The sequence below is a fragment of the Echinops telfairi genome, unplaced genomic scaffold (genome assembly GCF_000313985.2).
Source record: "Echinops telfairi isolate 266 unplaced genomic scaffold, ASM31398v2 ScPeMD7_7467;HRSCAF=8505_1, whole genome shotgun sequence".
In the NCBI taxonomy this organism is placed as follows: domain Eukaryota; kingdom Metazoa; phylum Chordata; class Mammalia; order Afrosoricida; family Tenrecidae; genus Echinops; species Echinops telfairi.
This window is the reverse complement of record NW_022111368.1, coordinates 43,122,003-43,149,499: the sequence shown is the minus strand read 5'-3', so window position 1 is coordinate 43,149,499 and position 27,497 is coordinate 43,122,003. Positions and strand designations below refer to the sequence as shown.

The 27,497-nt window shown below is 45.8% G+C and overlaps 1 protein-coding gene across 2 annotated transcripts in view; it reads right to left on the bottom strand.

Annotated features, from left to right (window-relative positions):
- SMYD1 (SET and MYND domain containing 1) overlaps positions 1 to 24,703 on the bottom strand; it is a 52,247-nt gene extending 27,544 nt beyond the window's left edge. For both annotated transcript variants that reach the window (XM_004707945.2, XM_030888478.2), the window contains exons 1-3: positions 24,533 to 24,703; positions 1,940 to 2,116; positions 697 to 910 (exon numbers count right to left, since the gene is read on the bottom strand). In XM_004707945.2, the coding sequence (XP_004708002.1) occupies positions 697 to 910; positions 1,940 to 2,116; positions 24,533 to 24,669 (528 nt within the window). In that variant the 5' untranslated portion in view covers positions 24,670 to 24,703. The remainder of the gene's footprint in view (positions 1 to 696; positions 911 to 1,939; positions 2,117 to 24,532) is intronic.
- Positions 24,704 to 27,497: the final 2,794 nt, after the last annotated feature.

The following is a 27,497-nucleotide window of genomic DNA, read 5'->3' as shown; positions in this document are numbered from 1 at the left end:
AGGGGGAATGTCCTAAAATTGATGGTGGTGATGATCATAAGGCTCTTTGAAATATGATTGGACTATTGAAAGGTATGATCGGTGAATTATATGACAACAAAACTGTTATGCAATAGAATGACCAGTGGAGAGAAAGAGACAGTGGTTGCTCTCTGTTTCCAATGTTGGGAGAGAGGGTTGGAATACACAGACTTCCCAAACCCATCACTCCGAGACAAAAAGAGTTTAAGTGTGGAATGCCAGCTGCTGACAAGGCGGGAGCCACCCCAAAGCAAGCAAGGCCAGCAAGACAAAGAATGAGGTCTTGCTGCCCCCTAGCTTGTCTTGGCACCCCCTCTCCACTCTGGCCGAGAAGTTTCTAGAAACGTCTCCTTCCTGCAAGCCTAGTCATCCTTCCTCCCCTCGTCTTCCCTGATGAGGAATTGTACTCTCCTGTCCCTGGGCTTGTTTTAATGGACTGAATTAGGGGCCTGTCCCTGGTCTCATAAATAGAAAGGGCAGTGGGTATTTCTGCTGCATCTGGTTAACAGAACAGAGGTGTCAGTGTCTCTGTCTGCAGGCCTAAGGGCATCCCTGGTGGCATAGAAGTCCCTGCCCAGGGCAGACGTGGGCTCCTGGTCCACCACCCCACGTGAGAGGAGGCACGGAAGCGAAGAGGGGGCCCTGGAGGAGGTGGGCTTAGCCAGGGTGTCATACCACTCCGAAGATGTGCGAGATGTACTGCATGCTGAACTGCTGGCTCTGAGGCGGCCAATACTCCAAGAAGGTGTCCACGTCCACCCGCAGGGCCTTCTGCTCCTCCTCCCCAAAATGCTCCACGTGGTTCTGCAAGTCGTCCACAGAGACCAGGCAGCCCTCCGTGAGCCCGGTGCCCTCTCTCTCCACCCGCCACATGATCCGGGCAGCCAGCCTGTGGAGAGGGGTGATGTTGCAGAGAGGGGTGATGCTGGGGAGAGGGCCACCACATTCCCTCACCCAGCAAGCACTGCCCAACGCCGAGCACCGAGCGCAGCCCAGCCACGGGTGCGGCCACAAGACCGAGTTGGAAACTGGACGTGCTCTTCTCTCGTGAAGCTTCTGGCTATAGAGAGGCCCAGCTAAACGAGCTCCGTTTTACCCACTGCCAAGTGCCACGCAGCAAATGAAAGAGGGTAACGGTCTGAAAACGAGTTGCCATCAAGCCACTTCTTGCACCAGGGAAAGCGATGTGTGTGGGAGCAGAATGGGGCGCTGTTGGATGGCCCGTGGCCACTGTTTCAGAAGCCTGGGCCAGGCCTTCCTGCCAGGGGCTCTGCTCTCTGCTGCCCACTCGTGCTGCAAAGGCGTCGAGTTCAGGGTGGTGGGGAGAAGGGTGGACTTGGTTTCCCCGTGGTCGAGCAACACTCGGGGAGATCTTTGTGTCAGCCTGGTGGGTTCCAAATGCTGACCTTGTAGTTCGCTGCCCAAAGTAACCCACTGCACACCAGAAGAGGGCGCTAGTTATTACAGATCCAATGCCTCTCAGATACAATGAGTGTCAGAGGGTCTCACGTGAGACGTCGGGGAACGTGGGGCTGGGAGCCTAGAATGCTCTGCAAGGTGGGATGGAAGGGATGCTGCTCAACTCTGACCCGTTTTGCCAAATTTGATTTTCTTTTCCAACAAAAGCCAGGAATCTGGCTTTTTAATTTTGTGGTATTTCCCAATGTTTAACATTAGAAGCTAAATTTTAAAAGAACATGAAACAGGGGAGCACCATTCAAGATGAGTCTAGAGGCAGCTCCAGCCCGTCAGGGACTGCTCAAGACTGAAGCAGTGACCACGCCCAGTCTCTCCCAGGCTCTTTCCTGACCTGCACTGGGCCCGCTACCTGACTTCCTCATGCCTGGGAATGTTCTCACTGCCATCATGCCAGCCTGACATCTGGGGATCAGAAGCACCCCTGGGGCCCTGCTCTGACCTGATGTTCTCATTGGGCACCTTCCCGTATCTCTTGAGGGCTGAGCACTCATTCTTGTGGTTCAGCCAGGCATCCTTCTGGCAGGTACGGTCACAGTAGTGGGCAAACTTGCACTGCCCACAGCGATGGAGCTTCTCCTGCCTCTTGAAGCAGGTGTGGCACACGACATTCACGAGGCTGCAAATGGAGGAAGAAGACACATGATTGGAGCTCAGGCCCATGGGCAGGGACCCAGGCTGGCCCTTAGGAGACCAGAATTCAACAACTGGCTCTTTGAAAGAGCATGTATCAGTCTGAGCTTCAAACCCCTCACTTTTCAAGATGAGAGGCATAGCCTTCCAAAGGTCCCTTCTAAATGTAACTCTTTCTTCAGTTGATTATTTTTAAGTGATCTTAGTGGGAGATTGTGATAGTTAAGGTTTATTTTGCCAACCTGGCGGATAAACACATGTGGGATTAATTGAAGAGTGGAGCGATAAATGACTCAGTGAGCCTCGCCTTTCTAGTTCTCTTGTCACTTGCTCTCTGATGGTCAGACTGGTGTGCAGCTGCCCTCTGCCTTAGTTGGCAAGGCACACTTCCTGAGAGACATCTCAGAGGAGAAGCCACATGGACTCACCCTGATGCAGCCCTGGGTGCTGGAGCAGCCACGTGGAGACCCCTGCCAGCATTGAGATGCTTACACCACCACTGAATTCAAAGACTTTCTACCTACTGGCCTGTGATCCTCCTGCATTCGCCATCACTGTGTGTGTTTTGTGAGTTTGAGGAGGACTTTGTAGACCGGTGTTGGACATATGGTCTAAATTGGACTTATGGGCTTGGACTTGATAGGGTTGGGATGCTTTCTGAATGTACCTTTACCCTTTATATAAAACCTTCTCGTATGCATATATGAGTTTCTGTGGATTTGTTTCTCTTCTACCCAGACTAACTCAGAGACACTATTGCCTTCTGCGCATATGCCTTTCCATTCAAATCGATAAGTACAAATGTATACCTACCATGTGCAAAGCACCGTGAATATCGCTAGCTACTGAGCACAAGTTATGAAGGAAACAGTTAAGTCCGCAGTATGATGAGCGCTGATGGGAAGTGCAGGGTCTTCCTGGAACGCATCCCAGGAAAGAGTTGAGCCCAGGAATGCCCCAAGACCTAAGGAATGGGGGTACACGCCTCACGATCCTCTTGTGAAGGTCATGGGTCATGGTGCCATGTTTGGGTTGTTCCTGTCGTGGCTTCCGTTGAGGTGGGACTCCACGCACTGCCGGGTCCCCTGCCATCCCCCAGGTCGTTGCAGACTGTGACCCATTAGGACTTTCATTTGCCAGTTTTCAAATGCAGATAGTTGGACTGCTCCACGCAGTCTGCCTCAGGCTGAAGTCTCCATGGAAGCCCGTTTAGCATGACAGAGACACCCAGCTCTCCCCTGACTAATGAGTGGTGGCCACACATGAGATTTACTGGCTGGAAGGAAACCGAAGTGCCCCAGATGGGAGGCAAGAGTTCTACCACTGAATCACCACGAATGGGCATTTTCAGTCACAGCCCCCCCTGTCCAACAATGAGAACATTGCTGAGATATGATGTCCCTTTGCCAAAAGAACCAAAAATAACACCTATTCAAAATACAGTATAGGGTGTGTGATAAGACACCAGGGGCAGGGCGTCTTAAATAGTTTCTACTCATGACTCTTTACAACCTAGAGATTGGCAACATGGCCAAATGCTTGGAGAAACACCTCGGATTCATCATGCATGTGATTTTGAACTAAGTTTTGGTCGTTGTGTGATCAGAAACCTCTTACTGTTGTCAGAGTTCTCACGACCCACACAGAGCTGAAACGAACAGCTTAAGAAGCTTCGCATCCTGGGTCACATTTCTGTGTGTTGTACAACTGCAAGAATGACAAGGCTACTGTCGCCATATGATGCCATTTCCCAGCTCCACGATGCTTTCCAAGGGGTGGGTGAGATTGTGTAGCCCCACCAGACAAAGCCATGCTTCTTGCCACCCAGTGTTCCCATTAAAAAGCTCCCTATCTTTCCTGACAAACCATCATGCAAACAGAAAAGCTACAATTTAAAAAGCCCATCTCCAAGTATAGCTTGAGCCCCAGGGCAAGTCGAATCTGGTGTGCTATACCATGTTTCTAAGCCTCAACTGCAAGCTCCTGTCACCTGAAGGCACAAACCCTCACCACGGAGGCACCGAAACGATGAAACCCAGTTCAGTGGTTGTGCGGGGAATTGCTGAGCTCCCAGGAGCAAGATAGGTAGGGAAACAGAGGCTGGAGTCAACCGCCTAGACGGGAATCTCAAAAGTATAAGAAAACACAGGACTTCAGAATCTTGCAGTCTTATTTCTTCAGGAATAACCTTCAACAGAACATCCAAGTGTAGAATTTTCTCTCTGGGGCAATCTGTTCTAATCCTGAATTATCTTATTTCCACAGTGAAGAATTCACTGATTCTATGAACGGTTGGTTAATAATGTTGGCCAGCCTTCATGATTGCCAGGTGCTTCCACGTATTGCACTTGAGCTTGCCTCCCTATAAAACATGCTCTCATTTGAGGAGCATTGGTAGTGCAAAGGGTCCATGTTCAGCTGCTAACCAGAAGGCTTTCTGCTCCCCTAAAGATTTATAATCTCAGAAACCCCACAGGGAAGCTCCTTTTCAATGAGTTGGGAGAGACTCAGTGGCAAGGAGGCTTGCACTCTATTTGGACCTTCGGGATGCTGGCCCAATGGAACAAGTTTTGTCACATCCCTTCTTTGAGCACTTAAAGATTCCTGACCTGCTTCTCCTTCTCTTCCATTCTCTGAGTTAAGGACCCCTTGTCAGGGATTGAATTGCTTCCCCTGCCTCCAAACTGTATGTCACCTTGTGGGGAATCATGATTCTCTGGCTTGGCAGTTATATAATGACATAATGTGGTAATTCTGTAATGAACCCATATGATTCAATCTGTTGTAAAATGACCAAGGGTGGGATGTAGCACACTTATTGCTGTCACAGACCTGTAAAGGGAGTTTTTCTGGGGTGTGGCCTGCAGCACCTACAATCTTACAAAAGGTAAAGAGAGAAGAAGCAAGCAGAGAAAGCGAGATATGTGATCACTAAGAAAGAAGAGCCAGGACCATAGTATGTCCTTTGGGCCCAGGGTTGCTGTGCTAGAAAGTTCCTAGATCCAAGAGAACATTGATGCTAAGACACATGTCACTTTCCAAGGAATGCTGGGCTCACAGATGTTGACAAGGCCCTTCTCCAGAGCCAGCAGAGGGAGAGAGCCTTCCCTTACAGCTGGATCCATGAATTCAGACTTCTCACCTTGCAGACTGTTAGAGAATACCTTTTTGTTTGTTAAATAGCATCCTCTTACGGTATTTCTTCTAGCATAGTATTGGACAGCTGAGACCCTCCCCTTTCCTTCAACAGTTCCTGATACAATCATGGTTTCCCTAACTCTCACACCATTCAGGTGGCCTCCCAATGTGTGGACAGCAGATCCTTGAAGTCACAGGAGATGGGTGTGTGCACACATCAGTCACTTGTCTGCCAGTTTGTCTGACTGCGGTGGCTTGTGTGTTGCTGTGATGCTGGAGGCTATAGCACTGATGTTTCAAATGGCAGCAGGGTGACCCACGGTGAACAGGTGATCACCATATCATTTTCCATATCACCATACTTATTCATTCTGTATGCCCACAATCAGAGAAGCTGGATTATTTGAAGAAGAATGTGGCATCAGGACTGGAGAAAGGTTTGTTAACATCTTGTGATATGCAGATGACACACACAGCCTGGCTTGCTGAAAGAGAAGAGGACTTGAAGCACTTGCTGATGAAGATCAAGGATTGCAGCCTTCAATGTGAAGTACAACTCATTGTAAAGAAAACAAAACTCCAATTGGACCAATAGGTAACATGATGACAAATGGAGAAAAGGCTCTAAGCTAGGCCCTGCACTTCCCCGAGTCCAACCGGTTTTCAAACCCCACTCCCACACACGCACACTGCTGTGTCCTTATCTGCTGTCAGTATGCTGCAGGTAATTATTAATAATCATAAAGTACTCAAGGCATTAATGGTGAGTGCTTGGTCATAAATGAGAGCCCTTCCCAGTGATCAGAATAATAAGGCCTTTCTCATTCACCTGCGTTCCCTTAGGCTTGTTAGTGAGAGAGGAGCAGAATTACAGCTAGCATACTTAAGATTGCACAAGAGCCTGTGGCCATTTCGACTGAAGGTCATTCCGCAGAAGGGACACACACAAACCCTGGTATTTCATGGAACCTCCAAACCCGGCAGGTGGAGAGCTATGACGCTCTCACCAATGTCTCAAGTCAGGATCACACTCTGGCAAACCATTGACGTTCATTAGCAGTGACTGGCTATTTCCGGGGAGGTTGGTGGTAGAATTCTCACCTTCTACACAGTAGATCAGTGCTCTGTCCTATTTTTGTTTTGGGGGGGGTTGTTTTGGTGTTTGTTTGTTTGTTTGCTTTTTCAGAAAGAAATACTTTATCCCTAGCACTGTTAGAATTGCCAATGCCTGGTACAGATAAGAGCTCCCAACATATGCAATCCAGGACAGATAAACCCCTCAGAAACAATAATGGGAGTAACGATACCATGAGGGAAGGGGGAAGCTGGGGAAAGAAGCGGGGAAAAGAGGGAACCGATCACAATGATCAATGTATAATCACACACACCCAGGGGGATGTCCACACAATGGGCAGTGTGAGCTATGAATATACCGTGTTTCCCCGAAAGTAAGACATCCCCCGAAAATAAGACCTACTTACAGTTTTGCCCCTCACTGAAATATAAGGCATCCCCCGAAAATAAGACCTCCTCAAACATAAGGCCTCCCCGATAATAAGCCCCCCAAAGCTACCTTAACTCTGGACTCTAGACCGTAGCGGTGGGTGCCGCCACGCAACTCACTGTTGGCCGCAGCACAGACAGAGCAGACAGGAAGTGCAAGTAAATGTACCATCGATTATGAGTAAATGTACCATAGATTGTTGTACATGGAAATAATGGTAGTAACATGAAATTCTTGATACTGTAGGATTCACAGTTTGTCTGGTTATGCTGGTTTGTGATGACAACTACTACCATACTGCATACAGGTAATAATTTTCCTTTTTTGTTGCTCAACAATAATGTGTACCATATTCTTCTTCATGGAAAAATAAGATATCCCCTGAAAATAAGACCTAGCGCATCTTTGGGAGCAAAAATTAATATAAAACACTGTCTTATTTTCGGGGAAACAGGATAATAATAATTTAAATTTTATCAAGGATTCACAAAGGTGGGAGGGCGGGGGAGGGAGGGAAAAAAGAGGAGCTGATACCAAGGGCTCAAATAGAAAGAAAATGTTTTGAAAATGATGATAGCAACATATGTACAAATGTGCGTGATACAACTGATGTATGGATTGTCATAAGAGCTGTAAGAGCCCCCAATAAAATTATTTTTTGTTAGAAATAAAAGAATTGCCAGTGCATGGTTATAATAAAACCCAGGGGGGTGTTTAGTTGTCCAGATGATGCCTCCCCACTCCCCCTTTTGTCTGCACTGGGATCTCTCCACCCTCGGTAAGCCACTGGCTGTGGTTCTTAAGGGTCGGGTTCATGAGGGAAACTACATCTGTCCTGACACACTTACCTCCAAACTCCCAGGGCGTGACTGAACGCATGTCTAACAGGTCTGGTGACATAATCATCCATCTGCCATGAAATACAGCTGTGTTCCATCTAAAAGAATAAATATCAGCAGAACGTCCCCCTCCCCTTCTGTCTCTAAAGCCACCAGTCCACGCTGCCCAAGGAAGGGCAGTGAACAGAGCCTGGTGATGCTGCCATATGGACATCACTCCTACCTGGATGACAGAGAGACCTTTATAATCACTGATATGGCCACTTATTAAGCCTTGGATCAATTCAACTACCAGCTTGTGGAAGCAGCCGTCAAGAAATCAAACAAGTATTGCATTGGGCAAATCTGTGGCAAAATACCTTTCTAACGTGTTAAACAGCAAAGGGGTCACTTTGTGGACTAAGGTGCACCTGATCCAGGCCCTGGTATTTTCCATCACTTCATGTGCTTGGGAAAGCTGGGTAAAGAGTAAGGAAGACCAAAGAAGAATCGATGCCTTTGAATCATGATTGTGGCAAAGAATATTGACTATTCTTTGGGATGGGACTGACTGCCTCACATTTGCCCTTAGGATTTAGCCCTGAACCTGGAACTGGAAGAAGAAGGAAAGGTGCAGAGCAGAGAAGGGACTGCCAGAAGAACAAACAGATCTGTCTTAAAGGACGTACGGCTTCTTGGAAGGGAGGATGCTAGTAGTCCACCCCTTGTACGTTGGAGATGTTATGAGGAGGGACTAGCATTTGGAGAAGGACATCATGCTTGGTAAAGTAGAGAGTCGGTGAAAGAGAAAGATGCTAAATGAAATGGACTGGCATGGTGGCTGCAACAATGGGCTCAGAGATAACGGTGATTGTGAGGATGGTGTGGGAGCAGGCGGTGTTTCACTTTGTTGTACACGGGGTCACTGTGGGTTGGAACTGACTTGATGGCCCCTGATAACAATAATCAGTTCAATAACATCTCATTGTCGTATATATGTATATGTACAACATTGTTTATCCCATGAGCAAGCATTGCAATCGCCTTTCTGTAATAAATGTTCATTGCTCCTCATAAAACCAATTCAAAAGGGTGACCTGCAGTCACTCTTCAAAGTGAACTCGGAGCGAGTTCCAAATTGTAACCACCAAACTATTTTCAACAGGCTGACAAATAGGTGTTACATTCCATTCTATGGGTTTGATAGGGACCAGAATCAGACCCTAACAGCTGTTGAAACCCAGGAAAAGAATTCCTGATTTAGATCCCTTTGGGATGGGACTGACTGCCTCACATTTGCCCTTAGGATTTAGCCCTGAACCTGGAACTGGAAGAAGAAGGAAAGGTGCAGAGCAGAGAAGGGCTTCTCAAACTTCAGTGTCCATACAAATCACTCACAGGAGAGCTTGTTACATTGCATTATGTCCAGAATGGGGCCTAAGAGTCTGCATGTCTAATAAGCTTTTAGGGGATGCTGATGGAACAACTTTGAGTAGCAAGAATGTAGAGATGCAAAAAAAAAAACCACTGGGAATGCTAGCCTTCTGAGGGGCATTCCAAGGGAATCTCAAGTAGGCTTAGAGAAGTTTTCTAAAAAGTCTGAGCCTCTAAATTCTACTCTTGACTCTGGTTGTGTGTTCTGAACAAGTCCCCTAACTTCTCTGAGCCTTATGGTTTTATTTTGTTGCCAGGGAGGTTTAAGTGAAAGTGGGAATAGCAATATCTTGGATCTTGATATCTTTTATTATGAATTGGGTGGTTTATAAAGCAGACTGGTTTTCCATTGAACAACTCATACACATTTTATTTCACCTCATAGATTGTAATTCCCATGAATTACGGATCCCACTCCCTCCATGTGTTTCCTGTTTCTATCCCTCCTTTCCTAACCCTCTGACCTTTGTCCTAGGATAAAGACTGCTCTTTGCTCTCAAATGGCTGGCTATTCGAAGGTGTGTGTACTTCACAAGTGTTGTAGTTCCTTTTATAGCTCCATCTATGGTTGGACTGAAAATTGAGCCATGCGGGTGAGTTCATTTCCAGACCTGAAGGGCCATAGTCCTGGGAGTTCATTCCACCAGCCTCTATCCAACTAATAATTAACTTTTTAAAATTAAGCATATTTATTATTTTTCAAAAACTAGACGACTTTCTAATCTCCTGAAACCCCACCACTGTCTGATTTGGAGGTTTAAATGAGCTAACATGTGTAACTTAACCAGCCCAGAGTTGAGCTCAGTTGACACCCATCCCTCGCTGGATCGGAAACGTGGGAAGTTTGAACCCAAGGATCTCCGAGGTCCTGCTGTCCTCCCAGATTCACCTGCACCTGCAGCTGTCCAAGAAGAAGGCACCCCACTAAAAGACAACCTCCTTTATGTGGGCGAGGAAGAGAAGGAGATTCCAGGGGAGAAGAATGTCCATGACACAGGAAGTCTCCAACCCACATTTCCCCCCAGGGAGAAGGTGTGCTGGTCCCCATTGGTCTTTAGCCGGTGACCCTCGGCCAGTGGCTCTTCTCCTCTGAGTCTGTTTTCTCTCTCTCTACACAGAGGCTATCACCCCCCCCCCTTTGGACCACACCTCCCATGTGCAAGAGGGTTTTTTACCATTTTATTTTCTTCTTTACATTCTTTTAAAGTAGATTTTATATATTATGCTATATATTTTGTGTTTTTATGTTTTGTATTTTTATATTATTTCCTTATATCTTTTTACACTTATCTTCCCTGCACAGAGGGAAGATGCAGCTCCAAGCCCACTTTTTCCGGAAGCCCCACTGGAGCTCTCTGCAGCTCTAGCTGGGTTATGTCATCTGTCAGAGTCAAGAGGCTAGAAGGACAGTTGGCCTTCAGGCCCCTGTATGTGAGTAACCAAGAACTGGACAAATAAATGCCAAGAAAAGATGCCTGGCTGGTGGACATAGCTACCAAAATCACAGCCAGAGAGGACTGGAGCAATGCTTGTGTCTTTCCAGGAGGGTTGAAAACCCTCAACCTGCCAACCCTCCTTACAAAATTAGGAGAGATTTGTCTTTGAGAGTATCTTAGGCATCAAGTAACAAAGAGCAAGGCCCTCACGAGACAGATGGATGGACACAGTGAGACGACGTGGGCTCAAGCACAGGAACAGTGGTGAGGGTGGTGTGGGCCAGGCAGGGTTTCCTTCTGCTGTTCATGGGGTTGCTTCACTAGGGGCAGGACCAATTCTTGGCACCTGACAACCACAGCAGTCCTCGCGCACCTGGAGAACCTCACAATATTTTAAATTCCTGCTCCCCTCCTTTCTTCAACCTCCTGCCTTCCTTTCACAAGTATTGATTGAGCGTGTCCTATGTATCCAGTTAGGTGAGAGGGGGCCTTCAAGATAAATTAGGCACAGCTCTTGCCTTTGAGTAGCCTCTAGGCTGGCCTGTGGCATAAATACAAGATGAGGCACGCAGACCCCAGGCTCTGATGATTTGTGGAGAGGTTCGAGGAAGGAGGGGGCAGTGGCGGGGTGGGGTGGGGGGGTGAGTTTCATTCTGCTGAGTCAGGGGAGGCATGAAATCCAGAGAAGCAATACCTAGGATATGAGAAGGCATTATGCTGACCCTCAAAAGAGGCCCTAAATTTGCACTCACAGAGAAGGTCAAGATCTCTCAGAGCAAGACGCTGGCACGAGTCAACGTCTTTGAAGTGGGACATCCAGGCATATGTAGAAACCAGGAGAGGCCATTTGGCAGGTCACTGGATGTACCAAAGGGGAAAAGTGTTGAACAGATGACCATCCTGTGGCAGGTCTTAAAAGCCTCCCTCGGTTGTTCATGTTGTAAGCAACCATTGAGTTAGTTCTCAACACGGAAGAGGCCATGCCCAGCAGATAAGGCCAATCTGATCTATTGGGTTTTCATTGACTAATTATCATAAGGAGATCACCAGGCTTTTCTCCCTAGTCCATCTTCGTCCGGCAACTCCACTGGAACCTGCAACGTGCAAGCCTCCACGTGGGTGCTGGCAGCGTCTGAGGTGTGCTGGCTGGGACTTGTACCCAGGTCTCCTGCATGGAAGGCGACAACTCCACCACGGAGCAGCCACTGCCCTACCCACTCTCAGCACTAACACACCACTCTTCTGCAGGCCCACAGGAACCACAGAAGGCTTTCCGGAGAAGAACAACATGATCAGATTTGGTAAGCATACTTTGTTTTTCCTGTGCCGTGTCATCTCCAACAAGATGTCAGCTCTAAGGACATGGCTGGATTCAAGTTTGCATTGACTGCTGCACACCCCAGCCCACCACGGTGAGTGTGCTGCTATCTCGGATCTGACTGAGAGCTTGCCTATAGGTCCCTGAAATCCTTTTATTAAAGCAGCAGCTCCCAAACTTTTCTCTCCCACATCTCACAAGGTTGATGGCAGTCGCACACCCAGCTCAGAACTGTGTGCATCCCCCAAGCTCCAGCTCTCACCACAGTGCTGCTCTGCTGCCCCAACCCAAAAGCAAACGCACTGCCATCAAGTTGATTCCGACTCATAGCAACCTATAGGAAAGCATAGGACGGCCCCACATGGGTCTCTAAGACTGTAAAGCTTTACTAGAGCAGAAAGCCTCATCTTCCTCCCACAGTGTGGTTGGTAGATTCGAACTGCTGACTTTGTGGCTAGTGGCCCAATGTATAACCCGCTCTGCCACCAGGGCTCCTCTCTTGCACAAAACACGTCTTAAGATGCAAATGAGTGAAGATGATGTCCTAATGGGGGGTGGGGGGAGGATGCTGGCAGTTTTGAGCTAAGCTCAAATGGGCAATAATTTCTGGCAACTTTTGACTTTAAGGATTTAGTAGAAATATGTGGTGCAGCTCAAAAATGATCCCAAGGCACTTCAAGAGGTCTGACTTCCCCCCAAACTAGAAATGCCGAATTAAAGGCAAAATTCAAACTCTACAGTGGTTTTCCTCAGCATCAAGTGCAGGCTACAACCTGAACGTTTTAACAAACACTTCTCCATGCATTTTCTGAACAGACTGTTCGGAGATGTATCTAATCCCTTCCTGAAGTTGTTTCCATTTATAGCATCCTTTGACCACCACCACCCACTGACCAGCTGTTAGCAGATAAAAGGTCACATGTGTGCTTGCCTGTCCACCTTGGCTAATCTTGGACCACACAGCAGTAGGCCGGCTAAATGCCCAGCTGTCCCCTAGACAAGAAAAAGCTGTAACCAGTTTAATTTTCAAAAGGCCTTACTGATAATAATTTCTTTAAAAACACTCAACCTTTCGCATCCCTCCCTCGATCTTTTTACCTACACACACACACACACACACACACACACACACACACACATGCACACACAAGTGATCCAATTCATTTGAAAACAAGTCAAGTTTTTATTTAAAGAACATTTTTTTCTTTTTAAAATTATTTTATTTTGGGGGCTTGTACAACATTTATCACAATCCATACATACATCCATTGTTCTTGTTTCTTCTTAATGTGTTTGCGATAATTTGAATTAATCTTTATTTCACTTACATCATCACGTGTTGGTTGGGTAGGTTCCTAATGCCTGGAGCCTGTAAGTGCTTGGGGTTTTCTGGTGGTGGTGGTGGTGGCATGGCGAAAGAGACAACAGTGTATTAAAGGTTGGGGTTGTCCATTCGGATGCACAGCAACCCTACAGGACAGAGTGGAACTGGCCTTTTGAGTTTCCAAGGCTGTAACTCTTGACAGGAGTAGAAAGCCTCAGACCCCACTATGCCAACCGGGCTCTGTTATTGATGTTGTTGTTGTTATTGATGTTAGTTGCCTTCAAATAAGCTCCAGAACAAAGTGTGCCCTGCCTGGCACTGTGCCATCTGCATCTCTGACTTCTATGCGGCAACTGTTGTGAAGTACCTTCTAAGCAAACGGGTTCATTCTCCAGCACTACATCAGACAATCCTATGTTGTGTTCACAAAGGTTTCCCTGGTGAGGTTTTGGAATAGACTCAACATTAACTAATCACAACAATACTCTTCAGAAGTCGATCCCCAGAGCTATCTCCTAGTCTGTCCTAGTCTAGAAATGCACTGAAACCTGTCCCCTCAGGGTGGCAGGGATTGTCAATGCCACTGTCATAGCTTCCAGCCTCACGGCAGCACACAAAACACCACCCAGTGACAAGTGGGGAGATGGGATAAGAAGCTCAAAATGGAGAGGTTGTTGTGGGTTATTTGAGTGGGCTCCAAGCAATGACCAGGGTCCCTAACTGAAAGAGGCAGAAGGACAGAAGATGCTCTTCTACTGGCTTGGAAGACAGAGGAAGAGGGCCACAAGCCAAGGAATGCCACCTGGTGGCTTCTGGAAGGAAACAGCCCTGCAGATCCTCCAGAATTTTCACATAACAAATGTGCATACCTTTCAGACACAAAATTCCAGACAATTTGCTACTGCAGTCATAAGAACCTAATGCATCGATTTATTATTTTAACATTTTTCTTTTCAATTATATGTAGATTCCTATTTCTTATCGATGAATTTCTTGATCTAGCCATTCTCAGACCCTAGAAACACCTTTTTAAAAAATGTGGTCAAATATTGTGGTAGTTACATAATCTGTTGTCAATTTGCGTCAATCGGGTCGCAGCTTGATGACCTCATTTGGAGATGCTCAGGAGATAAATAGCTCGCTGGAGATGGGACATTCACTCACTCCCTGGGAGACATTACTCTTGACAAGCCAAATGGAGAGAGGCTGGTGGAGCCCTGGAGCTGAGGAGTCACGTGGAGACCCACGCCAGTGCTAAGATGCTTCCACCACCATGGGACCCACAAGACTTTCCACCCACTGGCCTGTGAGCTTGCTGCATTCAGTGTCATTGCATGTGTTGCATGAGTCTGAAGAAGAATTTATAAACTGGTTACAGACATATGGGCTAATTTCAGATTTATGGACATAACCTGAACTGGGCTGGGATATTTTCTCAACATTCAATTGCTCTCTTGTATATATAGCTCTTTCTTATAGACATATGAGTCTCCATGAATTTGTTTCTCTAGTCTACCCAGAATAACATAAATATATATAAATTAAATTTACAGATTTCACTTAGTTTAAGTGTTTGATTTGTTGGCGTTCATTTCTTGGGCAACCACCCTTACTACCTGTTTCCAGAACTTTATCATTACCCTGAACAGAAACTCTGCACCCATTAAGCAGTCACTCTCCACCCCCTGCCCACTTCTCATCTCCTTTGTGTCGCTGTGGATTTTCTTGTTCCAGGTATTTCAGAGTGAAATCAGCAACACGTATCCCTGTGTGGCTGTGGCTTATTTCACTTAGCATCATGCTTTCTTGCTTCATTCGTGTGGATGACCCGTTTCTGAGGCTTCTGAAATGGATGGAGGGGCACCCCTTCTTTGATTAAGACTAAATACTGTTAATTGGGTGTTGGGAGATGCTCTGAAAGCAGAGGTCTGTTCGTTCAAATGTGGACGTGCAGACACAGCTCTCTCACGGTCAGATTGTCTCTCTCACGGTCAGATTGACTTTTGTGCTTTAATGTTATTGAAAACATCAGGTGCTTAGCCTTGGGAAAATATTTGCCTGACAAACAAGAACAAGGATGGGGGCACTATTTTGAGCAATAGTACATTCCCACTTAACAGTGTATAAAAGCTTGCTGGAAAATAAACTCAGGGATGCAGTCGTGAATTGCAGTCCTCCTGACCCCAGCTTTTCTGTGTCTTGTCTTTTCTCAGTCCTCACCCCCTCAATCGAGTCCCCGTTGCTCTGCCGGCGGGCTCTGGCAGGTGGCGCCCAACGTGGGGCTCAAGAAAATGGGAAGCAGGTAGAGGAAAACTGGCCGGTGAACAAAGACACGTCAAATAAAAAGGTAAAGAAGTTCGGGCAGGGAGGTATCGTTGGGAGTAAAACATGGGGCATGGAAACAGCAAAGAGCTGTTTATACAAGTGATAAAAAGTATGCTTCGTTCTAGAGGCATTAAGGTTAGTAATGGACAATTAGAAAAATTTCTCTCTTTTGTAGTTAAAGTATGTCCTTGGTTCCCTGAGGATGGGACTGTAAATATTGAAACTTGGCTGAAAGTAGGAGAACGACTAAAAGATTCAGGTAATGGATCTAGCAAGGTCCTCATAGATCCGTTTTGCCTATGGAATTTAATTAGGGATAGCTTGGATCCTAGGCAAGAGGGACTTTTGGAGTTAATAACTTAACCTGTGTGAAGCAGGGAAAACCGGAAGGGAACGCCTCTGTAATTGCTAGAGGGACTTTCGGTGGGGAGGGGAAGAAAGAAAAAGACAATAAAAAGAAAAAAAAATAAATTTAAAAAAATGGGAAATTCCAAGTCCAGGGAACGCGAATACCAAAGGTTGATAAAAGGACTTCTCCATTCTACAGGGTTGGAGGTTAAAGATAAATTATTGGGAGAATTATTTGTGCATGTACAACAACATTGTTATTGGTTTTACAGTCAAGAAAAGGTTAAATTGAATTTGCGAGCATGGCAACAAGTAGTAAAAACATTACGCACTGCTCATCAATGGAGACAGACTATGAATTTAAAGCTATGGTCTTTGTGTAATGCTATTACTCAAGCTTTACAGTTATTAGAGACAGACTCGGAGAAAGGTGAAGAAAGTGATAAAGATAGGAAAGAGAATGGAATCCAAAGGTAGGAAGAGGAGTATACAGAAGTAGCTGAGGAGGAATTAGGTCCAGAATTAACAAAGAAGGAATCAGATGATGTGGGAGAAGGAAATGATGTTCAAGAGATTATAAAATTGCTAAAACAAATGCTTAAATGTCATTCTGCTAACAGCCCTTTAGCTGCTCCATTGCCCGGAGCTACTTTCACTTTCACATGGCCAAAACATGGGGAGGAGATGCCTCCCAATCCAGGAATAATAGCTTTTCTCATATCAGTGCTTGTGCAGGGATCGGCAGAACTGCATAACAAGCTGAGTTGTTTGCAGGGGCTATAGCTGGTGCTGTGGTTGGTGGAAAGCACACTGTCGGCTAAAACCAGTGACAGGTGCTGGAGCACTCTGCAACCCAAGTGTTCCCCTCCAGAACCAATATTTTATAGAATCAAAGAAGGAGAGATTTTACAATGGGGTTGAGGGTTTGCTCTTATCTCCACAGATTCCGGAGCTGAGTGGTTGCCAATCCGACTTCTGAAATGGAGAGATGGCTAAGAAGTCCCGCACTCAGAAGTTTCTGCAAGAGTTTTAAAATTTCCCTTTTCCTTTTGCTGAAGAAGAAGGCAAGCATATTAATAATTATAGCTTGGGGATGAGGGATTCCCTATTTTCCCAAGATATGGTTCTCATTGTTTATCTTATTCACATGAGGTTTGGGGAGTGAGGTGTAATCATTCTTCTTTTGCAGCAACTACAGCTATTATTTCTGCAAGAGGCTTTAGGGGGAAGGTCGGTAATATCTCTGAGACCGCTTCTACCCTGTTATCTATTTGCCCACTCCCTAATGTAGATCCCAGAATGCAATAATTGGTATGGACTCATTGTCAAGGAGAACAGCCTAAGACATTGTTAAATCATACAGACTTTAAGACAGTGAATTGGAGCCCTCATGGAGACTTTATTAGTAAATTTCCTAAAATACCTTTAATATGGCACATACATAATGGTTCTTTGTTAGGATCTAGCAATGAAACTGTTATTTGGCATGACGGGAGGATTAACCACTCCTGTGCCGCATTTGTTGGGAGATACAAACTCTCAAGGTCATATATGGACATTATTAGCATCTGGGGAGCCAATTAAAACCTGGATTGGCAATATGTCTATCAATATTTCTAATACTGTTGTGCCTATTAGTGTAAATCTTCATATTAATGCTACTCGGTATATTCACGCTTATGTGCAAATTCCTTGTTATTTTACCAGGTGATATTACTTGGAATTCTAGTACAGGGTTTTTGACTTGTTCTTTAAATTGTACTTTACAGCATTGTGTAAATTTTACCTGGTGGAAAACTTTTAACCAAACCCAAGACAGTTTGTATCATGTTAAAGCACATCCTGATATTTGGTTACCTGTCAATTTAACTCGACCCTGGAGCAGATCTGCGGTAATGCAGATATGCAATGCTTTGACTGAATTGACCTATCAAACGAAGAGAATGATTGGACTAATAATAGCCACAGTGATTGGACTTGTAGCTGTAGCATCTACTGCAGCAGTGGCAGGAGTTGCTTTGCAGCAAGAAATACAAGCAGCAGACTTTGTTCGAGGGTGACATAAAGATTCTCATGTTGTGGCAACAACAACATGACATTGATGCTCAAATAGCTGAAGACATCGCCAACTTACAACAAACAGTGTTGTGGATGGGAAATCAGATATCTGTGTTAGCTACTCAAGTTATGCTTCGATGTGTTGGAACACCTCGTATTTTTGTATTACTCCTGTTCTGTATAACATTCATAAGGATTAAGAAAAAGATTAGAAATTTCTTAATTGGACATAAATATGTATATTTAGTTATTCAATTATTGGAATATCAAATTGGTGAAACTTTCAGTAGACAATTAACCAAACTTACTGGTAATGAAATTTTTCAGGGAATTGCTGAGACTGTCTTCTATTAACTCTTTGGAACAAGCAAAAGCTTTGTTATCTATAACTATTGGTAGTGTTATTCTATTAATCATTAAGGTTATGATTGAATTACTGGCCTTAAGTACAAAGTTACATGAAGTACACCTGCGTACTTTGCCCTCCCCCCCCCAAACAGGGGTATAAGGCAGAGGCTGGTTAGTCAGAGACGGGTAAGATTGAGTCCGAGTCTCTCAACCTAAGACAGGCACAGTCATCTGCCGACGTTTGAGTAAAAACGTCTTCAGTAAATAAAAAAAGGGGGAGATGTTGGGAGCTGTTCTGAAAGCAGAGGTCTGTTCATTCAAATGTGGACGTGCAGACACAGCTCTCTCACGGTCAGATTGTCACTCTCACGGTCAGATTGACTATTGTGCTTTAATGTTATTGACAACATCAGGTGCTTAGCCTTGGGAAAAATATTTGCCTGACAAACAAGAACAAGGATGGGGGCGCTATTTTGAGCAATAGTACATTCCCACTTAACAGTGTATAAAAGCTTGCCGGAAAATAAACTCGGGGCTGCAGTCTTGAATTGCAGTCCTCCTGACCCCAGCTTTTTTGTGTCTGTCATTTCTCAGTCCTCACCCCCTCAATCGAGTCCATCAATTAGTAAATTAACCGTTTATCTACCAGTAAAAAGAAAATCAGAGTTCCCAATTAAATCAGAATGAGCCATAGGTGATAAAGTGCGTCATGATTTCAGAGACATTAAAATAAAGCATGTTTCCTGGAATTATTCTACCTCTCATCTTATAGAACTTTGAATTATGAATCCATCTTACAATGAAAGTATACATTTAGTTTGTACATCTACCACTATCCCATCTGCATCTCACTGGAATCGACTTTTCTATGCTTTAAGTGTATGTGCATGAAGCAATTAGAAGGAAATACACCAGAATGTTAATAGTCATCTTCTCCAAATACTAAGGTTAAGGATTTTTATTTCTTCCCCCGGTTGTTCAGTAATTTCAAAATTCTCTAAATGAGCTAAAATCAAAACAAAAACAGCATCAAACAAACTTGCAAAGGTCAGAAAGATGGGAGGGGCCAAGACAGAGCAGAGCTCACATTCACTGGCCTTCAAAGCCAGGGGTGGGCGGGGTGGGGTGGGCATGCAGGGGGAGCATGGACTGAGAACCTCAGAGTGCAGGGCAAGAGGGGCAGAGGACAGGCGTGAGCAGCCCATCCGCCACCAGCTGTCTCATCTCATTCACTTCAAAATACCTGTATTCAAGAAGGTATGCTGCCCCACCTGCCCTGTTTCCCCTTCACTACTTCTAGCGCCCAGCAAAGCGGCTGAAAGGGGTGGCAAGTAGGCTTCCTGGCTAACGCCAGTTCTGGTGGCGTGGCTGTGGCTGCCCAGAGCACCCTGTTGGAAAGGAATTTGAGGACATGTGGGAAATCTGAAGGAACGGCGGACTGGTATTTTCCCAGCCTGAACGATTATTCTTGCTCTCTCATCTTTAAGACCACTTGTTCTTCCAGTCAGCAGGGTTAAGAGATGCTAAGTGTTCTAGAGATCCAGGCCAAGGACAACAATCCACGGCCCGGATTGGTGCTGTTTGTGCTACATTCAATTTATTTTGGGAAAGACACAGTCTGGCATTATATTTTAGAACTGACGGTAGCACCCATTGTAACCCAGCAATTCCACTCCTAGGAACACACCCTAGAAAAACGCGTCTATCTGTCCATCAGGAGATAGGGGGGAAAGTGTCCATAATATTCAAGGGAATGGAAAAAAATAATTGTGGTGCACACACATACAGAGTCTACCCATTTGACTAGTTACACAAAACTCTCTCCTAAGGAGCCTGGGTGAAACAACAGCTAAGGGCCTGAACCCACCAGCAGCTCTACCCATAAAAAGACCTGCTGGCTGGTCCCTCTGACAATGACAGCCTGGAAACACTAGGGGGCGATCTACTCTGTCCACAGTGACTGGAGGGCATGAAGCAGCACAAAACTCCGGGTTCAAATGAAGGAAAGAAGCAAGTGCCTTAAGACAATATATAATACCAGGCCTTTGTGGAAGAGATCAGAAAGTGAAACAGCAAAACTAAATTATAAAATGATGTATATGGGAACTCTGTGCTTTCTGAAGCATTTTTCTGCAACCTTAAAACTGCTCTAAAAATAAATGTATTTGCAAAACATGAAATTATTTACCATCAAGAATAGGTACAGATCAAACTATGATTAAAGCAGGCAGGAGCTAGGACAGGGAAGATGCCCTACATTGGAACGTTCTAGTTGGGTTGGGGACGCCCTGGGGGCACCGTGGGTAAGCACTCAGCTAGCTGCAAACCCAGACGTTGACGGTTTGAACCCCGCTACAACTTTGAAGGAGAAAGACCTGGTGATCTGCTCCCAGAAGGATTAAAAATATATATTCACTGCCATCGAGGCAATTTGGGCTCATAGCAATCCAATAGGGCAGGGTGGAGCTGCCTCCATGAGGTTACCAGACTGTAACTCTTTATAGGAGTAGAAAGTCTCGTGGAGTGGCTAGTGGTTTAGAACCACCAACGTTGCAGTTAACAGCCCAGCGTGTAGCCAAAGTGCCACGGGGGCTCCTGCACACAGGAAACCCTGTGGAGCAGTTTGACTCTGTCACCTGGGGTCTCTATGAGTGGAAAATCCACTCAATGGCACCTAGCAAGTGAAGTTGGGTGGTGGTGTCCCAGGTTAGACTTCTTAACTGTGTGGGTGCTGCTGTTGTTGTCACATATATTCCTTAAAATAATCCATCTTCATCGAATGCAGTGGGCAATGAAAAGAAGAAGAAAAAGACCCCTTTCGCTCTGCTTGGAGAGGTAGAACCATGCCTGGTTGAGAATAACGTGGATCATTCTAACTGCTACTTTTATAGAGTGACTGAACGGATAAACCTTTGTGGATGACTCAGTTCCACCTCCCCAGTCTACTGTCTGGTCTACAATGGCTGTGCCTCACCAGAAGTCTAAACGCAAGCAAGGACAACCTTGAGCTGACGTGTCCCCACCCTCACATCTCAGGGGGTGCCCAAAGGAACAGCCAGCTGCCCCCACCTTCTCATCTGTAGTAAGTTTGCATGAATCCCTTTCAAAAAATATGTCCTTTCGATTTTTTGTTATCATTTTACACAACTCATCCTAGTTTTAGTACCCTTGTAATAATAGTAATAGAGCGTTTTTATCTGCAATGTACATGTTGTTTTGTAGTTCCGTTGTTTTGTACTTCCAATGAATTATTTATGACAACATGTCAACAACCTATGTGTCCAGTCATAAAGGAGTGGCAGAAGAGCATACAGACAGCAAAGGCTATATGATGAGTGTATCACAGCATGGACGACAACTAAATAATTCAACAAAAGTGTGCAATAGTTGATTTAATAAGATCTCACTGGTGTAGTATGAACACATGAAACCTATTCTCAAGGAAACTGTGAAGAAATACATACCAACATTAAGAGTGGTTATCTTTATGGGATAGCATATTGTTCTTCCTAAATTTCCCTTACAAATATGTCTTCCTTGTCGAACGGGTCACTGAAGACAAATGGGTGCATAAGCAAATGTGTCGAAGAAAGTTGATGGTGCCCGGCTATCAAAAAGTATAGCATCTGGGGTCTTAAAGGCTTGAAGGTAATCAAGCGGCCATCAAGCTCAGAAGCAACAAAGCCCACATGGAAGAAGCACACCAGCCTATGTGATCACGAGGTGTCGAAGGGATCAGGTATAAGGAAGGCATCATCAGAACAAAATATCTTACCATAGTGAAAGATGGGGGGAGTGCAGAGTGGAGACCCATAGCCCATTAGTAGACCACTGGAGATCCCCTTGCAGAGGGGTCTCGGGGAGAAGATGAGCCAGTCGGGGTGCGATGTAACAATGATGAGAAATACAACTTTCCTCTAGTTCCTAAATGTTTCCTCCCCGCTCCCACTACCATGACTCGAATTCGACCTTGCAAGTCTGGCTAGACCAGAGGATGTACACTGGTACAGATAGGAACTGAAAATACAGGGAATCCAGGGCAGATGAGCCCTACAGGACCAGTGGTGTGAGTGTAAGTATTTTTCATCGTTCTTACATCGCACCCTGACTGGTTCATCTCCTCCCCAAGATCCTTCTGCAAGGGGATCTCCAGTGACCTACTAATGGGCTATGGGTCTCCACTCCACCCCCCCCATCATTCACTATGGTAAGATTTTTTGTTCTGATGATGCCTTATACCTGACCTCCAAACATTCTTGAAAGGGGAACTGACAGATCTATTGTTGCCTTTGGGGGACTTGGAGTCCACAAATCGAGCTGTCCTTGTTGAGGCCAGGCTGCAAATCAGTGGTAATACCTAGATCAATGTTCACAGCCCTGGTACTTCCGGTGTTGTATGTTTCAGCTCTGAGTCTAACAGAGTCCCTAACCCCACTCACCTGCCCCCACCCCTGCCTCATGCATAAATAAATCAGCTCCCCTGAGGAGATTGTCCTCTCACATCTGTCTGCACACTGCTCAGGTGTGGGTGACTCACATACCACAGTTCGGTGTTTTTGCTTTAAAGGTGTTGGTAGGCAGGAAGGAAAAGTACTTTGAACACTAATCAAATAATCCCTGAAGCACTGCCCATTCTCAGGGTTGGCACAATCAGCCAACCACGCAGCCTAGATTACCACAAGCAGTCTTGATTCAGATCATATGGATATCAGTCAAGTCACCACCAGCCCCCGCTTTGGGTTCAAGAAAGTATTGTCATAACTTAACACCATGTCAGGGTTTGCTTTTTGTTTGGGATAAGAATTGAGTAAAAATTTAAAATTAATATGTGGTGTATACACACTCTCACACCAGGATTGTGGGGAACAGGGACTTCCAACCACAGAAGGCGGGAATGTCAATGTAGTAGAAGCGCCTTGGGAAGCCTATTAGATCTGAAAGCAGTACCCGCCACAGTCCCAGATGTCCCCTCGAGATACATATCCTAGGGAAGAATCACACATGTGCACAAATACACAGAGTCTAATATTGTCATTGTAGGAACAGTTTTTATAGAAACTTTGCTTCAGAACAGCGCAATCTCATATATTCATAGGATAGACTGTTCACAACATGCATAAGGGGACTTCCAAAAGTTTGTGTAAAAACGGAGTTAAAAGAAAATGAAAGTTTCCAACAAACTTTGTGAGGCTTCCTAAGACTATACAGACCAACGTGAAGAGATCTGAGTATAGTTTGAAATAGCAAATCTTTGAGACTTAGGTGGGGAACGTGGCTATAGATCTCTAGTTCCCAAATGGAAAGACCTAAAAAGCATGTAAATATTTGGATGAAGAATTCTTCAAATGACACCTAAAGAAGGATACCTTTTCTGTATAAAAGGGGAAAAAGCAAGAGATGACAACATGACAATTTACAAATCATCAAGGGCTCGTGAGGGAGGGGGAGGAGGGAGGGGGAAAAATGAGGACCTAAGTGGAGAGCAAATGTTTTGAGAATGATGAGGGTAATGAATGTACAAATGTGCTTTACACAATTGATGTATGTATGGATTGTGGGGAGGGGAAGAAAGAAAGAAATATCCATATTGTATTAAGTAGAAAGATAATGTTTTGAAAATGATGATGGCAACATATATACAAGTTTGCTTGATATAATTGATTTGTGGATTTTTTTAACAGTAAAATGATTTTAAAAGGTCGGGGGACACACACATCCACACAAGCTACCACTAGCTGTTGGTTAAGTGTGTAAAAGTGCAAGAACATTCTAGAAGGAAACACATTAAAACCACACGGGTTATGTCTGAGGGAAGACACACAGACTGAGGTTGAGACTTAAGAGAAGAAGTGTTAAAGTAGAATCACAGCATTATCCACGATACTGTCACTTTTCAAAGGTAAATGGCTATTCCTGTGTGATTTGTATTCAATTACAATAAATTCTAATCATGTCAGCAATTACATTGTGTTCTAAAGTATTTATTATATTCTTAAAAAGCTACAAACTTGGAGTCTTCGGTCAGAACACATTACCCACCATACCACCTGCACCTCTCCACCCCCTTTCCCTGGTCCTCACCTCACACAGCACACCCACACAGCCACCACAGCTGTGGGGGGGGGAAATGCCTCCAAGCGTGGGCTCACCTTTACAGCTGGCCTCGGGAACCAACGGCATTGGCAATGACTTCTTGCAAGAAAACAGCCGACTATCGGATGCCCCATTTTGTTAAAAAATGACCACATGGATCCTGCCCCTTCCCTTGATGACTTTGGAAAGAACTATGATTAGAGCTGGGCACCAGTCAAACTAACAGGAGAGGAGACGGCAACTCTCCGAGGCGCATACCTGTCGAAGACCACGGCAGAGTAAGCCCGCTCCGCAAAGATGACATCCGCTGCCCAGAGCTCCTTAGTGGCCTTCAGACCCCTGCCTTTGCCCTCGGAGGTGAAGACGTCCACGTTCTCCATGGCCCCTATTGTCATCTCAGAGACGTTCAGGCCAAATCCTCTACACCGAGGCAAGCCTCTTGTCACTGTTGCTATTTCAGCACCTCCAGTAGCCCACAGAGCAGGACTATAAATGGGCAAACCACCTCCCCTTCCCGACCTCCTCTCAGCCACTGGGCCCCCACCTTCCCCTCGGCCGTTGTTCCTGCAGGCAGGGCTGGGTAGGCCAGAGGACAGTGACCTGGGAAGGGTCTCCTGTCTCACCAAGCAAGGATGACAGTACAGAACGAGCCGAGGGGGCTGGTGGTTCTAGACCTCCCAGCCAGGAAATGTTTTGAAAAGTTACTTTGCAACAAGAAACTATCTGTATGTGTTGGGCTTCTGCCATGTCCAGCTCAAGCTGGGAACAGGAGCACTTTGTGGCTAGGGTATTTTTAGCAGCCAGCTGCCTCTGTCCATCAAAAGCAGACAGCTGAAATGGTCCAGGGGAAGAGGCACGGTGATAGGTGCTGCACTGGGAGCCTTCAGCTGTCAGACTTGCACTTGGTCAAGTGACCTGACTGCCTCAAACCCCATTCCTTGAAATTAACCCTACTCCCCCTTGAGTGGACTCTTTGAAAAAAGCAACAGAAGCTAAATCCATTTCTCAGCCGCCCAGGGTGTCTTCCGTCTTCACAATGTCTTCTCACAAGGCGGCCAGGATCAAGAGATTCCTGGCCAAGAAACAAAAGCAGAACCGGTCCATTCCCCAATGGACTCAGACAAGAACGGGCAAGAAGAGCAGGCACAACTCCAAGAGAAGACGCTGGAGAAGAGCCAGGCTGGTCAGTAAGGAGTCGCCGTGCAGGGCAGGCACGCAGCGTTCACCTGGGTTCACTGGCTGTCTGCCGTGCCACCGTCGGATCAGTTGAACTTGTACTGGAAAACATCTGCTTTCTTCCTTGGTTTTGATGCTTCGGCAATGAGAAGTTAACACTTAATAAATAATGGGAGGCCACTGTTTAAAAAAAAAAAAAAAAAGCAACAGCATCTAGACCAGCGGTTCTCAACCTGTGGGTTGAGACCCCTTGGGGATCGAACGACCCTTCCACAGGGGTCGCCCGATTCATAGCACTAGCAATATTAGACTTATGAAGTAGCAACAAAAATAATGTTATGGTTGGGGGCCACCACCCCACGAGGAAGTGTATTAAAGGATCGTGGCATGAGGAAGGTTGAGAACAGCTGCTGTAGACTGATCCCCTTGGCATGTTGTTGTGGGCTGTTGAGTCAGTTCTGACTCATAGTAACCCTACTGGGCAGAGCAAACCCGTCACCATTGGATGGGTCAGGCTGTAATCTTTTAGGGAGGAGCCCTGGTGTTGCAGTGGGTTAAGTGTTGGACTGCTAACCACACAGTCGATGGTTTGAACCACCTTAGAAACTATTGGAGTAATCCTGTCCTGAAGAGTCACTATGGGTTGGAACCAACATGATGGCAGTGGGTTCATCTTAGAGGGAGCAGATAGACAAGTCCTTTGACCCGTGGGTTTGAACCACTCACCTTCCAGTTAGCAGTCGTACACTTAACCATTGTGCCACCAAAGGCCCCTTCTCCAGCATGTGAGAGAGAGAGAGTTCCCTGAGGTCAGAAAGTGTGGAAACAGCATGAAAGGGGGCCATATCTCACCATCTCTGGTTTCCCTATGGCCCCAAGGCAGGGGTCAGACATGCCTCCACCCTCCATCTTTCTTTACCTATTCTGACACCATTTGTGCCTTCAATAACACTTTACTTTTCTGTGAAGCTTGATAATTCCTTGCCATGTCTTCCCAGAACTCACAATGATGGGGGTTGTTAACAAGGGAAGTTAACTGGTCAAGATCAATAAACAGTAAAACACAGTCATTGTTCCACAGCCGTACCTCTTTTCAGCCAACAGCGCAGTCTCTCTCTGGTCCTCGGCTTCTCAGCCATGTGATCATTTGGCCTCTGTCACTACGGACCAGGAAGCCAGCCCATTGCTCTGCCTCACAGTTTCACGACCCTGGCATTGCTCTTCTGTTCCACCTCATGGTCTCCTTGCCTTGGCCTCTGGTCTCAGCCTGGCTCTTTTATTCTATCCCTCAATCTCCCTAGTCTCAACCTCTCCCGTGTTAGAGATCTGGAATATCCATTTCCAATGGCCCTGGGATTTCTCTCTGTTCCTGCTTCTGAGATGGCTCTTACATCAGAGGGATGGCTCCGATGGAGGATGGAGGTGTGTTTTTTGTTTTCCAGCAGACCATGCCCCCAAGAAAAACAGAAGATAGAGACTTAAGCAAACGCTCTGAAAAGGCTCCATCTACTAAGCGCACATCCCACCTTAATCTTGTAACCAAGAACTCCCCCAAAAATGGGCTTTTCACAACAGGCATATAGGCTAAAATGTGTAATACCTCCCATAAGAGATGATGGCTAGACGGGTCATATTAACTGACTATATACCAAAAAGAAAGGCACAGAGGCCCCAATGTGGTGCATCGGGTGAGCCCAGTGCAGAACCCAAAGGTGCTACTCTGGCTTTCCCCAGCATCAGGGTAGGCGCTGCGGGGTCTTCAGATGAAACTCTTGAAATCCCAGAACACATGGGAGGTGGACGTCGGGTTGCCACAGATAGGAATGATTTCAACTTGAATGAGATTGAGCTAATAGCACCCCAGCCAGGGTGTAGCCAAGTAGACACATGGAGCCACCGGGCTGTATACACGGACCTTCCCAAAACAGACTCCATTTCTATGGCCACAAGATTTGCCCTGATGGCGGGACAAGGGAACAACAAGTGATCCAAGTTGGTGGTGAGGTGGGTGTGGGAGGCCTGGTAGGGCATGATCAAGGGTAATGTA